The following is an 18,111-nucleotide window of genomic DNA, read 5'->3' as shown; positions in this document are numbered from 1 at the left end:
ATGTGTATTGTCTCCAGCCAGGACAGTTAGTGAGAATTTGCAAGCCCAGGCAAGTCATGGGGGTTACAGATAGTGTGACATGAACCCAAGATCCCGGTTGAGGCCATCCTCATGTGTGTGGAACTTGGCTATCAGTCTCTGCTCAGCGACTCTGCGTTGTCGTGTGTTGTGAAGGCCGCCTTGGAGAATGCTTGCCCGAAGATCAGAGGCCAAATGCCCGTGACCACTGAAGTATTCCCCAACAGGAAGACATTGGTGGGCTTTCTTGCCTGGTGATTGTCGAGTGGTGTTCATTCATCTGTTGTCGTAGCATCTGCATGGTCTCCCCAATGTACCATGCCTCGGGACATCCTTTCCTGCAGCGTATCAGGTAGACAACGTTGGCCGAGTTGCAAGAGTATGTACCATGTACCTGGTGGATGGTGTTCTCACGTGAGATGATGGCATCTGTGTTGATGATCCGGCACGTCTTGCAGAGGTTGTTGTGGCAGGGTTGTGTGGTGTCGTGGTCACTGTTCTCCTGAAGGCTGGGTAGTTTGCTGCGGCCAATGGTCTGTTTGAGGTTGTGTGGTTGTTTGAAGGCAAGAAGTGGGGGTGTGGGGATGGCTTTGGCGAGATGTTCGTCTTCATCAATGACATGTTGAAGGCTCCGGAGAAGACACAACTTATAACTTAATATAAATTGGATAAACATCTTACATCTTTCAAAGATCCTGATTTCCTATATAAATTCCACTCCCATGGAGTCTCACCCTTTCAGGAGTTCTCATGCACTTGGGAGCCATTTTAGTAACAGTTACGCCAAGTAGAAGCTAATCAAAATACAAATTGAGTGATTATACAAATCACTACTGTGGAGAATTCTCCACAGATGCTATCTGACTTCTTGTCTATTTCCAGCACTTTCTGTTTTTATTTCAGATTTCCGATATCTGCAGAATATTATTTTTGTGTTGGAGATGGTTAAAGGTCTGTGCTCGTGTACATGAGGGATGCATTATGGCTGTTGCCGTTTTCACCCTGCTATTGTACAAGTCTATTTTATCCATGTGCACAGTGAAAATCTTGTGGAAAATTTGTAACAATATAAAGTGAAGGCTTTTGGAAATGTCAGTCAGCTGTTGCATTGTTTCAATAAATTAACTTCATTTAAAGTGATATATGTTTAGACTGCAGTGGGAATGTAAGAAATACTGGAAGTCATATGATAACCTAAGACTCCTCATGCTTTGTGCCACAGAAAATTCCTAAGCATTAATGCTGACCCCAGAAACATCATTCTAGAGCAAGCAACCTGTCATATGAAAGGTGCCTCTGATTCTGTAGTGTGAGCAGTTGGCCGGCTGCATCAAGGTAAATTTGCTGACTGCCCGTGAAGCTTAGTGTGTTGTCCTATTGTGTTTTTTAGATCATTATTTTGGCATTGGAGCACAAGAGTATTTTTTTTTCCCTGAAAAAGAATGCGAATACAGTATAACCATATTCCAAAACAAATTTGCAAGCTTAATTCTCTAAATTTAACACTTCTGAAAATGTAATCTAGAATAGATATGCAATTTTCTTGGACTCACTGCATGTTTTTTTATTGCAGCCAATGGTACTCTGAAATTAACTTGGATATGTTGAAGAGTTTTGAGGGCAAAGAGGTTATTCAAAGGGATTATTGGCTTGGAGAGTCAATGGTTTGACGGTCATCCAGAAACATGTTGTGTAGCAATGCTATTTACTTTTTGCTGATAAATGGGTTTTATCGAGCATTCTAATAGTTGTACTACAAAGTCCACTGTGTTACAACCAAAGAGTTCTCCTTTTACTGAATAAATATATTGTGCATATTATTTAGTTTCCATCATACAATGTAAGAGAATTGATATCTTCAACAAAAATGTCTTTCTTTTCCCTCTTTCCTCCTCGGTATAGAAGTTTGTCAAGATATAATGACTTAGTTCCTCAAATAATGAAGATTACTTAAATACTGTTGAAAAGAGAGACATGTTGCTGAAGCTTTTTGTCTTGTGCTCATTGAGGCAAATGCAAGAATGTCAAATTTCAAACAATCATAATTTATACCACAAGAGAAAAGGGATGCTAGTTTGTTGGCAAGTTGACTCTGATTGATTGGCTGAGGCATTGCTGTGGAGAAAACAACAGGGAATTATAGGTTCCCCAGGTAATTCAAGAAAGGCTCAAGGCTTGAACATCGTACTAGTAGAAAATACCACCACCCAAAGCAAAACATCTACTATTGTGACTGCAATTGGATAGCACTGGCTCATTTTTGCTTACTAGAAGCGACATATTCATACACAGGGATCCGTTCTGTGCAAAAAAGGATGGATATGTTAAAATCTTATGCTTTTTAAAAAATTATTTGGAGTATGGGGAACCCATAGTTGCCCATTGCTTTTGGCAACACCTCGGACAATTGGAGTCAACTTACCAAACCTTTGACACCTTTTCCCCTATAGTATAAATTATTGTGATTGTTTGAAATTTGGATCCTTGTGTCTGTCCTGATGAATGCAATACAAAAAAATCTCTGCACAATGTCTCTTCAGCAATATTCAAGTTTCGTGCTATCAAACTTGTACCTTTCTCTACACCTGAGACAGAAGATTACTTAAATTTCACTATTTACATATGGTGTCTCGCATCCCTCCGCCACAACCCGAAGTTTTGGTATATTTCAAGATTCTATTATGACCAAATTATTAAAATTGTGCATTTAACACAATAGGTCAACAATTAAAGATCTCATCTCAAACATATAGCATATCTCTTTAATTCAACCTATCTAACATTGGAATCGCTTTATTTCTAAGGTGCTGCCAACTCAAAAATATATTTTCCATAGCTTAAGTTCTAATTGGAATAATATTGGTTTGAGTATTTCTGTGTAAAGTTAATCTGAAATAACTTTCACAATGGTTTATTTTTATTTTAAAAACTAAATTTATGATCCATGGTAAGATGAAAGGTTTAGAATGTTTCGAGGTATGCCTGAGAACATTCCTAGCAGAAGCAAGTAATAGAATTGTCTAATTAGAGAAATGCAAACTATTTTTCTATGGTAGTTACAAAATAAATTTTGTAGAGTGAGATTTATATGCCTACTGATTGCACTTGGTTGTACCTTGAGACATATAATTAACAGCACGGAAGGAGGCCATTCAGCCCATAGAGTGCATGCTGCGTCTCTGAGCAATCCAGTCAGTCCCACTCGTACTTGATCCTCATAGACCTGCAAGTTAATTTCCTTCAAGAGCCCACCCATTTCTGTTTGTATTGATTGATTGTTTCCACTTCCACCACCCTCCTGAGTAGCGAGTTCACAGCCATTAGCACTTTCTGTTTAAAACAAAAGTTATTCTAAAGTGTGGTGACCAGAATTGGGCGCAATATTCCTAATTGTGGCCCAAACCGAGTAAACATTCCTGCCCTTGTATTTATGAAACCCCATTGTCTCAGTATGACCTGCCACCTTCAAAAAATGATGCACATGCACCCACAGGTTCCTCTGTCCCTGCACACATTTTAGAACTGTGCCTGTGAATGTATGGTGCCTCTCCCTAATACTTTTTTCTAAAATGCATCGCCTCTCATTTCTCTAATTTCCATCTCCCATTTGCCTGCTCATTTTTCTAAGATGTTGGTGGCGATTTGTCTCATCCTCACTTTGCCACTCCAAGTTTCACATCATCACCAAATTTTGAATTTCTACTCTATTCCAAGTTCACCAACAAATAAAGTAGTGGTCCTTGCAGTGTCCCTTTGGGGAACACCACCATTGATTGTTCTGGAGAAAAAACATTTACCATTGCTTGTGTTTTCTTTCAAGTCATTTTTAAAAAATTCAATTTGACACTAACCCTCTTATTCAATGAACCTCAATTTTGTTAACCAGCCTTTTAAGTGGTATTTTGTTGAACAGTTTTTTTAAAAATCCACATAGATAACAACCACAGCACTCCCTTCATCAACTTTGTTACTTCATCAGGAAATTCAGTTAGATTCATTACTTTGCCTTTTACAAATGTGCTGGGAATCCTTAATTAATTCAAACCTCTCCAAGTGCTTTTTTTTCTAAAACCTTGATCACTATTGGTGTTAAATAACTGGCCTGTAGTTGCTCAGCAGTCCTTGCATATTCCTTGAATAAGGGCTCACATTCGTCAGTCTTGATTGCTCTGGCACTTTTCCTGTATCTAGGAAAATTGGAAGATTATGGCAAGCCCTTGTGCTATGTCCATTCCCACATCCATCAGAAACCTGGAATGCGAGTCATCGTCATCATGTGACTTTTTAACCCTAAATATATCCAGCCTTTTCAGTACTACCTCCCTCTCAATTTTCACCCAATCCATTGCTTCTACAAACTCCCATTCTATGGATATTTCATCAGGCTCCTCTTCCTTTGTAAATATAGATACAGAGTACTCCTGAAGTATTCTAGCCTTGTCCTCCGCCTCCAAGCATATCACCTCTTTTGTCCATAACAGGGTCTACTCACTCTTTACTGTCTGCTTATTATTTACATAGTAAGAAGTTTAACAACACCAGGTTAAAGTCCAACAGGTTTATTTGGTAGCAAAAGCCACACAAGCTTTCGAGGCTCTGAGCCCCTTCTTCAGGTGAAAGAAGGGGCTCACCTTCTTCACTCACCTGAAGAAGGGGCTCAGAGCCTCGAAAGCTTGTGTGGCTTTTGCTACCAAATAAACCTGTTGGACTTTAACCTGGTGTTGTTAAACTTCTTACTGTGTTTACCCCAGTCCAACGCCGGCATCTCCACATTATTATTTACATGCCAGTAGAAGATTTTCAGGTTTCCTTTTATGTTGACTAGCATTCTATTCTCATTCACTTTGCCAGTTTTATTTTCCTCTTTACTTCCCCTCTAAACCTATTGTATTTTTCCTGGTTCTCGCTTGAAGAATTCATCTGACTGCAAGATAAACCTTATAATCGCTATCTCTTTCGTCATCCGAGGAGCCCTATTTTTGATTCCTATACCTTTCACCTTTGGTGGAATGTACCTAGCTGGTATCTGAAGCATCTGCACCTTAAAGATGACTCATTGTTCCATTACAGTTCTTCCTATCAGACTTTGATTCCATTTTACCCAGGCTAGATCCCCTGCATTTCTCCCCAACTAATCTAACCTAATGTGATCATCATTCTTACCCAAATGTGCCCCACATGGCACTTGGTCTATTTGGCCCAACTCATTTCCCAAAGCCCGATCTAGCAAAGCTTCCTTTCTAGTTGAGTCGAGAATATACTGATCAAGGAGATTCTTTTGAACAAATTTCAGGTATTCCTTCCTTTCTTTACTCTTTGCTGTAATATTAAATATTTTGTGTAATTAAAATCACTCAATCTCTGCTCTATTGCTCCTCTATCTCTCTCACTATTTGGACACCTATAGAATATCACCAGTAACATGACCTTACCATTTTTTTCTTCTCAATTCTTACCAAATTGATTCTGTCCTTGCCCCTCAAGAACAACCTTGAGCTGTTCTGTTTTTATAATTTCAAACTTCTAAGTATTTAGAAACAACCTAGAAGCATACGTTTAGTGTGGAATTTTGCCCTGCTGTTGTAAATAGATATGGAAGAAGTCTTTCACTGATATCTGGATCAGTGAAATACCATTAATCCCACTGAGTAATATATTTATCTCTGTGAAACAAGATCTTCCTCTCTCAGAATAAATGTCACCCCTGTGCACTATTTAAAGCCCTTGCTTTATTATCGTATACGAGTTACTAAAGTGTTATAACAGACTAATGAGAAAAGATGCTTCTCCACTACAGGACTTAAAAGTTACAGAGCAGCTGAGGGATAGTTGTTTTCCATTAAGAAAACAATGGACAATTTTTGCAACTTTTGAAGTTATGTTTTACAGAGGTCAGGAAAGTGCTGGAATTGTGACAAGTAATGGAGGTTCTCCACCATTATATATGACACACAAGGTATGTTTTTTATTTTGCAGTAGGCTGTTATAAATTGTCACATAAAAATTTTATTGAACTCAAATCAGGTTCAATATTCTTTTGTACAGTCTCATTCTATTGCGTTACTACATCTTTGTTTTCAGAAAACATGTGTTACTATTTTCCAGTAGCCTTGCAACATTTACTTAAATTTAAATTTCCTATATCTTGGACTTCGTTGTAATTTAATAGCAAATTTCAGATAAGATTATATTTTGATTATTTTCCAATAAACAAATGATGTGAAGTTATTTTTTATACTTTCAGTAAATTTTGTGCTCATTTGAACCGAGATGTTGGCATTATGCATCCAGTGTCTGAGATTAGTGCTCTCTGCTCTTGTCAGGGAAGCGTGTCCTTGTGCACCAATGTGAATTGCCACACATATCACTATGTCAGCTCTTAATTAAAAATTGCTTAATTCAAACTACACAAAACACTTTGTACGTTTAAATTGCTAAATCCAAAGTATTAGATGAATCAACAACATTCAAGAAGCTTGACACCAGGACAAAGCAGCCCATTTGATTGGCACCCCATTCTCTACCCTAAACATTTAGTTCCAGCACTGCCGACATACAGTGACAGTAGTATGTACCATCAATAATATGCACTGCAGCGACTTGCCAAGGCTCCTTCGACAGCAGCTTCTAAACCTGCAGTCATGACCAACTAGAAGGACAAGGGTGTGTAGATGCATGGGAGCACCACTAACTGCAAGTTCCCCTCCAAGCCTCAAAGCATCCTTGCTTGGAACTATGTCATCAAACTTTCACTGTTGCTGGGTCCAAATCTTGGAGCTCCCTGACATACAGCATTTTGTATATACCTACATCACATGAACTGCAGCAAGAAATACCATCTTCTCAAGGAAAATTGGGGATTGGGCAATAAATACTTGGAGAGGCGATGGCCTAGTTGTATTATCACTAGACTATTAATCCAGAAACTCAGCAAATATTTTGGGGACCTGAGTTTGAATCCAGCCACAGCAGATGGTGGAATTTGAATTCAATTAAAATCTGGAATTAAGAACTACTGATGACCATGAAATCATTGTCAATTGTCGGAAAAACCCACCTGGTTCACTAATGTCCTTTAGGGAAGGAAATCTGCTAAGAAAAGACTTACTGTGTCCTTACCATCCTGGCCTGCCTGTGACTCCAGAGCCACAGCAATGTGGTTGACTCTCAACTGCCTCGGGCAGCTAGGGATGGGCAATAAAAAATGCTGGCCAGCCAGTTTATATAAAAAACCCACATCCCACGAATGAAGAGAGCGAAGCTACAGTCAAAGTTCAGTGATTATTCTATGTTTAACAGAGGGATGCACTGGAAGTAGCCTACATAAATTAATTTCATGTTAATGCTGTAAATGCTTTTGTCTCATGGTGTTGGCTGTTTGAATGTAGCAGCCAGTAGTGAATTACAGGTGGGAAAAACTATTGCTCCAAATTAAATTCAATGAATTTTTCCATTTCATTTTGCAAATACTGAGAAGACTTGTAATAATGTTAGAACTCCTAACATTTTTGATTCATGTTGAATTTCAAGCTATAACGTCTTTAGAATAATCATAGCAATGTTGCAGTTCAGAGGCCTTAATAACCTTCAGGTCAAAGACTTGTGCAACTGCTCTTTGGAGCTTAGTTTTGGATCTAAGCAAATATTTTAAGTCCTGAGGCTGTAATTTCAAAAGACAAGATAAGAATACTTGAATACGAACTTTGTGCTATTCCTCTTTGGTTTAAAAACTGTAAAGACTTACTGTGTCCTCAAATCAAAAAAAAGGTAATGTTGAGCAGGACCTAAATTCTGCATTTGATATAGAATTGCATAATTTAATCCTTGTTGCTTCCCCCAAAGAACATCCTATGGGGTGGTCAGAGCTCATGTTGTTAAGCGTGCAGATTATAGAAGTATAATTTATTACTTGTTCATACAGTCCATATAAAACAAGTCTCAGGTGGACTTGGTATTTTCAAATCCTGGAGTAACACTTCTGAGAGTAGAACTACAGCTTTGTAATAAATGTGTATAAAATGTAACAAGTTACTTTTCCATTGATATAAGGACTCAAAGTTATAGTTAAAGAAATTATTTTAATTAAAAGTAATGAATTATTCTTCCCTCAGAACAGTGATCTTAATTATTAGTTTACGGGTTATGGAGATCATCATTAGATATTCATATAATTTTTTTTCACAGGGAATGGGCCTCATAAATAGTACTTTTCGTGAAGAGCAAATACAAAAGCTTCGCAATGGAAACCTGGGAATAGGACACACACGATATTCTACATCGGGCATTTCTGAATTGCAGAATTGTCAGCCGTTTGTAGTGGAAACTCTTCATGGAAAGATTGCTGTCGCTCACAATGGAGAACTAGTTAATGCAAAAAAGTTAAAAATGAAGGTGCAGTATGGCATTATCAATAGTGCTGTTACATTTAATGAGTTAATTATGTAGAAAAATTTGCATTTTGAAAAGTTAATTGATCCTCAGTATATAGTGTACCCTAATGAGACAAAGGGTTCAGGATGAATGATAGATTAGTTCAGTTTTCTGGTAAACATGTTAATCAAATCTTGATGTGTTGGTTACAAATCCACGGTATGCATGAATAAATACTCTGTGGTCGAGCCAATAACCTGTCTTTTTGAGCACAAAAACAAGGTTCATATGGCCTAAAAGGAGAGAGCTTGGTCTAGGCACTTCCTGTCCCAACCTACCTGTAGTCCCCTTTCCTTGGAACCAACCTTGGTCTTCTGATGCACATGTTAGTAGGAGACTGCTGCCATTTTGCCCATAATATGCCTTTAAAGTAGATACATTTTGATGCTTTGTCAAATGTTTGTATGCATTTTGTCATTTAACCTGTAATAATTTTGAAGCTTGATGCAGAATGATGAATTCAATTTGTACAGTGAAGTTGAGTGTGATTGGCTATGTATTTTTCAGGTTGTAAAATATAACTTTTTCAATTTACATAGGTACTACGACACGGAGTTGGCTTATCAACCAGCTCTGACAGTGAGCTTATCATACAGCTTCTGGCTTTGACTCCACCAAAGGAGGAAGCTGATACACCTGACTGGGTGGCCAGGTAAGGGAAGGTTCTGAAACTTCCAGCTCCACTTTGGTTACAGCAGCTCTAAGTATAACAGAGCAAGCTCATTTTGAAGTACAATTACAAGTGTACGTTGATTCAGGGCAGGGTCTGATACTGATGGAAGGCCGTGTGAGACTCCCTACAATCAGAAACAAATTCTTCACGCTGACATTACAAAGAATTGTTAAATGTACTTTGAGTAAATCAATTTTATAATTGAACTTGCTTTCTTGCCCTATTACCTCTGCGGTTTCTAAATATACTATAAATAAATAGTTTGCATCATCACATAACTTGTAAATTCTTTTCAGATTTTTATTAAAATTTGTTGACCTCTGCATGCAAATGACTCACATCATCCAAACAGAAAATTCATGGGACTTGATCTATTTTTCAAATGTTGTCATTTCCAGCAATTTTTAAAACATCCATCAGCAGGCATTTGTTACTTTTAGTCAGTACAATTAGAAAAAATGATGTAGTAATCACCTTTCCCAAATGCCTTCTGGAAATTGAAGTACAACATTCTACTCAATCAAATCGATCACTACAAAAGACGGTGCTTCTTTTCATGTGTGTGTCATAGCCTGTTACCTCCAGTTTCAATTCTTCAGCTGATCTTTTGAGGTCTGCCATTACTTGGGTGTAAATTTAGCTGTGGGCTCTTCTTTCTCCTTCTCTTTACATTCACTTGAATTAATCAATTCCACATATTTGGAGAGTTCTGCTTGATAAGATTGAAGTAACTCTTCCACTTCATTTGTAGCCAGGCCTTTAGATCCCCCCTCCAACTTGTTTTGCAAACTCAACAATTTAGTCCAAATTGGGGAACTCTATGAAATCATTCACAGGCTCAGGCCAAGCCTTTTTCCAGCAGGCATTGATGGTTAATTTTTTAAGACTCATCCCATGCAATTCTCCCTATTAATATAAGCATGTTGAATTCTATCCATCAATCATGGACAGTGGCTGAAGGATTTGCTTCCATAATGTTGAGAATGTGGTTGAAACCTCTATGCTCGTGGTAAGCTTTGAACGTTGCAATGACTCCCGGCCCATTGGCTAGCTTCAAGATGAGGTGGATGTCCAGGAACATTATCAAGGTTAAGTCGGCCCATGAAGGACAAGTTCTTTTTCCTCATTAAGTCCTGATCTCATGCAGAAAGCAAATTTCAAACTAGTCTTCAAACGCTGTTGCTGTAACCCAGGCACTGCTGATAGTTTCCAAAAAAAAACGGGTTGATGAAATTAATTTTTTACCTTTTTAAAGAAATCAAGGACTTTCAGACCAGCATTGGTTTACACTTAAAACCAGCCACATTGCCACCGAGAGTGTTAGCCTGTCCTTTGCAGTTTTAAAACGCAGTGCTGTCCTTTCTACTTTGAATATGAAAATCCTATTTGGCATTTTCTTCCAGAACAGGCCAGTTTTGACTGTGATAAAGAACTGCTCTGACTGGTACCCTCGCTCCTCAGTGTTGCCTGGAGAAACTGCTGTAACTACATGGCCAGCTGGTGCAGTATCCCCTACCAATTTCACATTATGAAGATCAAAATGCTTTTTAAAGCAGGCAAACTATCTTGTGTTGACTGAGAATCCTGTGGACCACCAAGGAGAGGCCCCTTCTTCACTGTAGCACCAACACTACCCTCCTTACTACAATTCAAGTATCTTATTTCAAATAATTGGGCCATTAATTGAGATTTCCGCTTTGATACTGGTGCTTTAAGATTGTCTGAGATAGTTTTGGCAATGTTCTGGTCTCTTCCTCTTGTCTGTGCTATCCTAGTTTCCTATCATGGGCTGTCTTCTGTGAGTAGAAGTGAGAGGTTTTAACTGACTTGATGAATATGTGATGCTATCAAAGTGCCAACATAGCCATTGTGGATGTAATGACCTAATTAGTCTTCATGCAGTGAGATTAAGGGCCCGATTTTACCATTGTGTCACGGAAAACATAGTAAAGTCGGGCGTGAGACCATTAATGCAATCTACGCCTGCGTCCGCACAGATGCCCACTTTACCAATGGCCACGATCCGATTCGCGCCCGAAACAGACACAACGGCGATTTAAATGCGTTTGCATGCATTTAAATTGAATTAATGAACTGCCCGCCCAACTTTATCAGCATTTCACCCTTTACCACCCCATTCTAGTGGTGTATCGCAAGGATCTGTTTTGGGGCCATTGCTGTTTGTCATTTTTATAAATGACCTGGATGAGGGCGTAGAAGGATGGATTAGTAAATTTGCGGATTACACTAAAGTCGGTGGAGTTGTAGACAGTGCGGAGGGAAGTGGCAGGTTACAGAGGGACATAGATAAGCTGCAGAGCTGGGCTGAGAGGTGGCAAATGGCGTTTAATGCGGAAAAGTGTGAGGTGTTTCACTTTGGAAGGAGTAACAGGAATACAGAGTGCTGGGCTAATGGTAAGATACTTGGTAGTGTGGATGAACAGAGGGATCTGGGTGTCCATGTGCATAGATCCCTGAAAGTTGGCACCCAGGTTGATAGGGTTGTTAAGAAGGCGTACGGTGTGTTAGCTTTTATTGGTAGAGGGATTGAGTTTCGGAGCCATGAGGTCATGCTGCAACTGTACAAAACTCTGCTGCGGCCGCACTTGGAGTATTGCGTACAGTTCTGGTTGCCGTATTATAGGAAAGATGTGGAAGCGTTGGAAAGGGTGCAGAGGAGATTTACCAGGATGTTGCCTGGTATGGTGGGAAGATCGTATGAGGAAAGACTGAGGGACTTGAGGTTGTTTTCGTTAGAGAGAAGAAGGTTAAGAGGTGACTTAATAGAGGCATACAAGATGATCAGAGGATTAAATAGGGTGGATAGTGAGAGCCTTTTTCCTCGGATGGTGATGGCTAACACGAGGGGACACAGCTTTAAATTGAGGGGTGAGAGATATAGGAAAGATGTTAGAGGTAGGTTCTTTACTCAGAGTAGTAAGGGCGTGGAATGCCCTGCCTGCAGCAGTAGTGGACTCGTCAACATTAAGAGCATTCAAATGGTTATTGGATAAACATTTGGATGATATTGGAATAGTGTAGATTAGATGGGCTTTAGATTGGTTTCACTGGTCGGCGCAACATCGAGGGCCGAAGGGCCTGTACTGCGCTGTAATATTCTATGTTCTATTCGCCAATCCGGAATCAGGCCGAAATGGACATGCTAAATAAAAGTCTGTTTCGGGCGCTCCAGCTGCTGAAGAGGAATGTTCAGAGTTTCCAACGGCTCTCTGACTCAGATCAGTGGGGAGGGAGAGAGAGAGAGATGGGCCTGATCATTCTCTGGTGAGGGAGTGGGGAGGGAGAAGGAGGTGGGTCAGATGTACGTCTGAAGGGGAGGGGAGGGAGGCCAGATCATTCTGGGGGGGGGGGGGGGGGGGGGGTGGAGAAAGAGGCCCGATCGCTCACTGGTGGCGGGGGGGGGAGGGGGGGGGGGCAGATGGATCTCTGGGGGGGGGGGTCAGGGGGGCTGCTGCCATTGTGGGCGATTGGTTGGGGGGGCAGGGGGTCACGATCGGTCTGGGTAGCGGGGGGGTGGGTGGATAAGGGGGACAGTGATGTCTGTGGGGGCCATCGTCCCGCTTTTCGGTCCCGGCCCGCTCTATCCGCTTTTTGCGGCCCGGGAGCGATGTTACACGGGCGCGCTTTAACTGCGCATGTGCGGTTCAGAGCTCCGATCATTTCAGGCGTGCTAAGCCCCACCCACAGCGTGATTCAGACCCGCGATTTTTTTTTTTCAGGCTAAGTGCGTATGGGGGCGCCTGGGAACAGATTTTCAAGTTGGATCTGAATTGCGCCCAGATTTAGCACTTGGAATGAAAATGGTAAAATTGGGCCCTAAATGACATTGAACAGTTTGATCTGAATATATGCAAAGAGATATATGATTGAGCACTTCCAAACATTGGCTTGCACAGTTGAATACATGGGATTAGGTAAATAGGACCTGGGTGGAATTGTTGTCAGTGCAGGCTTGATTGGCCGAATGGCCTCCTTCTGCACTGTAGGGATTCTACGTACTGAATAATAATTTGTGGAAAGTATTGAATGTAATTTAAAGACTGAATGAGAGGGGAAATCATTATAAATGACAAGTACATCAAACAGTGAACTAATGAAAGGTGGCCATGGTTTCTTTTATCTGAATTGATAAAAGTCACAATTCTTCCTATGTTGCCTCATGGCATTCATGTCCATTGCTACTCTTAGGTAGTTTGCCCAGTGGTCCTGCTATACCTATCCTGAAAAGGTCACTGTGTTTCACTTCTTCCATCAGCATTTGTATGTCCAATTTGGAGAATGCTGGGCATTCTATTCTCCGCAAGCTGCTTGTAGGCATGTTTCAAAACACAAGAGTACTACCCTCAAAACCACAATGGCCAGAATCTTATCACCGTTCACGCTGGCGAGATTTTACCATCCCACTGCAGTGAACAGAGATTTGGCTGGCTGCCAAATTCTCCGATCTTGCTGCATTGGGAGTGTGTGCGTGAGTGGCAGGTAAAATTGCGCCCCTTAAATTTAAATTGTGCACCACCATGGAATTTGATTTGATTTATTATTGTCACATGTACTAGTATACAGTGAAAAGTATTGTTTCTTGCACACTATATAGACAAAGCATACCGTTCATAAAGAAAGAAAGGAGACAGTGCAGAATGTAGTGTTACAGTCATAGCTTCTGCACGCATCCATGGGATGCGTTTGCACTCGCAAGCTTTTCCCATGCTAATGGCTGTCTGAGATTGTGCAAATGCTGCTGGTTCATGAAATTCAAGTGGGAACATGTGAATACTCCTCTTGTAGTTCTTACCGCAGTCAGATTTATGGCTAATCAGGAATTAAATAGTTTCATCTGATTCATGTGGAGAATAATCATTTTAGATTTCTTCACGCTGCTTTGGAGTATCATCAAATAATTTCTTGGCGATTCCTGTGGACTAGCACCTGAACCAGTTCTGGGTGCTGATCAGAAAGTATATGAGCCAACGAGAAACCAATGAAAACTTGAGTATTTCATTTTAGCTGCCAAACAGTAAATCCAGGTGTATTAGGTGACATAAATTAAAAGGTTTCCTTTTAGAGTATGTCAACCATGGCTTGGTTGGTAGCACTCTTACCTCCAAGTTACAGGATACAAAGTTCACAATCCACTCCAGGGAATACTAGTGTAGCACTGAGGGAGTACTGTACTGTTGAAGATGCTGTCTTTTGGATGAAATATTCAACTGAGGTCCTATTTGCCTGTTGGGTGGTTGCAAAAGATATCTTGGCACAGTTTTGAAGAAGAGCAGGGGAGTTATCCCGGTGTCCTGGCCCACTTTCATTCCTCCATCAATGTCACAATAATCAGGTTAACTGGCCATCAACACATTGCTGTTTGTGAGCAAGTTGGTTGCCACGTTTCCTTCATTTTGAAGTGACCACACTTCAAAATCCACGTAATTGACTTTGAGACATCCAGTAATCCCGCAAACGCGCAAAGTGCTGTATAAACTCTGCTTAAACTCTGTTTAAGCTCTGCCTTGACAATGGTATGCATACAATTTTAAAAAGAAATAATTGGAGGGGAAAAAAGTATTGGCACCCATATTGGTTTGGCATACCGCAACATTGTAAATCCCCCAAATTGGAGTGCTTAAAGTTCCAATGCATTGTTATTTGTATTTTATCCAGATGAAACCATGCATGAATTCTCTTCTGCTCAAACTAAAAAAAAACCATTGTATTCGCTTTGTCACAAAGATAGTGTGCCATTAACAACTCAAGACTGTCCAGTAAAACTAGTTATGGAATCTTCTGGCAAGGTGATTTTTGATAGATAATCCTTTTTGATGATAGTTTGTAAAGAGGAGACATAAATTATTGTTTTTTATCTTAATCTCCAGAATTAGGAATTTGATGACTGCAACATCTACCTCTTATTCATTACTACTTATGTACAAAGATGTAATTTATGCTGTCCGTGACCCTTATGGGAATCGTCCTCTATGCCTTGGCTGCCTTGTACCAGTTTCTAAACTGCACAGTTCAGGTAAGAAACAACTAATTTGTAAAAACAAAACTTAATAGAAATGAAATGCCAAGACACGTTCATGGAAAATATTATCAGGTATTATCACTATTTTCTTTTTAAAATATATATATTTTGAAGTAGCAGTTTAGGACCCATTTTTAATCACTGGAAAAGATTTTTGTTTTAATCTATAGTATTCAAGAAGTTTGAATCCAGATTAGCAGTAGGGAATGTTACTGAAATATTTGATTTTTTTTCCCATCAGATATATCATGATATCAACAGCATTATTTTCCTTTCTTACACTATTGTTCTTGCCACTCCACTGTTCCCAAGTGGTGGTTAGTTTTTTTTCCCCAAAGATGGTGAATATTTGGTGTAATGGTATAAACAACAATTTTCATTTTATATAGATTTGTTTGGTGTAGAAAAAGGCGCTTCACAACTAAGGCAAACAAATGCATAGTTGGGGAGAGAGATGTTAAAAAGGGTGACTGAAATCTTTATTGAGTATATGACTTTACTTTGGGGGTGATTTGGGAAAGAGACTAAAGTTTTGGGAGGAAGTTTGAGAGCATAGGAACAAGCTTGTTGAAATTCTGCTATCAAAGTGGAGTATACAGAATGCTATAGTCAGAGGAATGGACGATAGCAGAGGCTGGGCTGGAGGATACTCGAGCGGTAGGTAGGGCAAGGCCATGGCAAGGTTTATGGATGAAAGAAAAGATTGTAAATTTAATATATTTGAAAACTCTAATCCTCTGTATGTCAGTGAGAATGGGTGGATTTAGTGGGATAGCAGAGTTTTAGATACTAATTGGCTGCATTCTGCTTTCCAATGTTGGTAATCTGAAATAAAACCAAATGTTGGAAATACTCAGCAGGTCAGGCATCATCTATGCAGCAAGAAACGGAGTTGAAGGTTTCTGGACAGGGCGTCAGATCTGGGAAGAGCTAGAGATGTAATAGCTTCTGAGTAGGACAAGGGAGGTTTTATGATGGGTTCTTGTGGTTGCCGGTTTTGAGACACTATGGGCAGGATCTTACCAGCTCGCAATGCCAGTCGATCAGTGTGGCGAGCGGGTAAGATAGTCTTCTGGCAAGGTGATTTTGGTAGATAATTCTTTATGGTGATAGTTTGTAAAGAGGTGACATAAATTATTGTTTTTTATCTTAATCTCCAGAATTAGGAATTTGATGACTGCAACATCGACCTCTTATTCATTACTATTTATGTACAAAGATGTAATTTATGCTGTTCGTGACCTTTATGGGTTCACTCCTGATTTTCTTGTGATTTACTGAGGCTGATTTAAATATCCGGATGCTATCGTCTGGACTCATTTACCTTAGCTCCCTCGCCGGTGAGGATCTTACTGTAGTCCCCACTAACGGGGACCAAACGTGATAGCCTGACTGGTGGGAACAGAGCCGCGATCAGGGGAGACAGTATACTGGGAGATTAGGGCGCCTGCGCAATGACACTCCTCGAGCTTAGCAGCCAACCTCTCAGGCGAGCTGAGACTCCATCCCCCACCCCCACGCCTTACTGGTGAGATTCGCATTACGGCTGCTGTATTGCACAATGCTGCAAATTACCATTACTTATCTCACTGAAAAGACTTTCCGTTTTCTCTCTCGCCTGTTTTACAATTAGAATCTTTTTGAGACAATTCCGCACTATACCTGTACAATTTATCAAATAACAATACTATCAGTTCAATGTTTAATAACAGATTTTAGGATTATTTAAGTATAGTTTCTGCCAACTGCAGAAATTTTATGCATTTTTTTGTTTTGATTCTATTAAGTTCTTTCTTTTGAACTTAGGAGAACCTGTTACTGAAACAGAAACTGAAGGATGGGTAGTTTCTTCTGAATCGTGCAGTTTCCAATCTATTGGAGCCAGGTGAGACTGATGATAACTTTACTAATGGTGGGAGTGAGTTATAACACAAATAAATGTATACATTTTTAAAAATGTATTGTTATGGTTTGAAGCATATTTAAGCTTTCAGCAAACCTAACAAGTATCACATCAAGATTACAGTGCGTGATAGATACATTTCCATATCAATTGAACAGTCATAGTCATAGATTTTTACAGCATGGAAATGGGCCCTTCGGCCCAACTTGTCCATGCCGCCCTTTTTTAAAAACTCCACACTAATCCCAATTGCCCACATTTGGCCCATATACCTCTAAACCCATCTTACCCATGGAGCTCTCTAAATGCTTTTTAAAAGACAAAATTGTACCTGCCTCTACTACTACCTCTGGCAGCTTGTTCCAGACACTCACCGTCCTCTGTGTGAAAAATTGCCCCGCTGGTGTGACTGAAATCTTTCTGAAAATCTCAGTGTGTTCAGACATTGACATATTGGTGGATTGGGCAGAAAAGTAAAAGCTGGAGAAGTGTGAGATGATTCACTTTGGCAGGAAGAATAAAGGAGGAAGTCTAAAGGAGACGCAGGAACAGTGGGACCTTGTTGGCACAGTGGTTAGCATTGCTGCCTCACAGCACCAGGGACCCGGATTCAATTCTGGCCTTGGGTGACTGTGTGGAGATTGCATGTTCTCCCTGTGTCTGCGAGGGTTTCCTCCAGATGATTCAGTCTTCACCCATACTCCAAAGATGTGTAGATCAGGTTGATTGGCCATTCAAAATTGCCCCTTACTTTCAGGGTGATGTGCAGGGTAAATACAAGGGTTGAAGGGAATAGGGCCAGGGTGGGACTATTGTCAGTACAGGCTCGATGGGCCGAATGTCCTCCTTCTGCATTGTATGATTCTAATATGTGAATACGTCAGTGAAGGTGGCAGGGCACTTTGAGAGAGCAGTAAATGCAGTATATGGTATCCCAGCTTTCATTAATGGAGGAATTGAGTATAAGAGTAAGGAGCTCATATTGAACTTGTATAAGGCACTCGTTAAGCCTCATCTGGAGACTGCGCCCAGTTCTGGTCACCGTAT

At 40.2% G+C, this 18,111-nt stretch overlaps 1 protein-coding gene across 1 annotated transcript in view; it reads left to right on the top strand.

The window, feature by feature from the left end:
* The window catches only part of ppat (phosphoribosyl pyrophosphate amidotransferase), a 43,652-nt gene that overhangs the window by 10,384 nt on the left and 15,157 nt on the right, over positions 1 to 18,111 (top strand). Inside the window, exons 2-6 of the mRNA XM_078217427.1 lie at positions 5,908 to 5,974; positions 8,203 to 8,409; positions 8,988 to 9,100; positions 15,010 to 15,155; positions 16,968 to 17,046. Coding sequence (XP_078073553.1) covers positions 5,908 to 5,974; positions 8,203 to 8,409; positions 8,988 to 9,100; positions 15,010 to 15,155; positions 16,968 to 17,046 — 612 coding nt within the window. The remainder of the gene's footprint in view (positions 1 to 5,907; positions 5,975 to 8,202; positions 8,410 to 8,987; positions 9,101 to 15,009; positions 15,156 to 16,967; positions 17,047 to 18,111) is intronic.

The sequence above is a fragment of the Mustelus asterias genome, chromosome 1, assembly GCF_964213995.1.
Source record: "Mustelus asterias chromosome 1, sMusAst1.hap1.1, whole genome shotgun sequence".
NCBI lineage: Eukaryota > Metazoa > Chordata > Chondrichthyes > Carcharhiniformes > Triakidae > Mustelus > Mustelus asterias.
The sequence above is the reverse complement of the archived record's forward strand: the minus strand, read 5'-3'. Positions and strand labels throughout refer to the sequence as shown.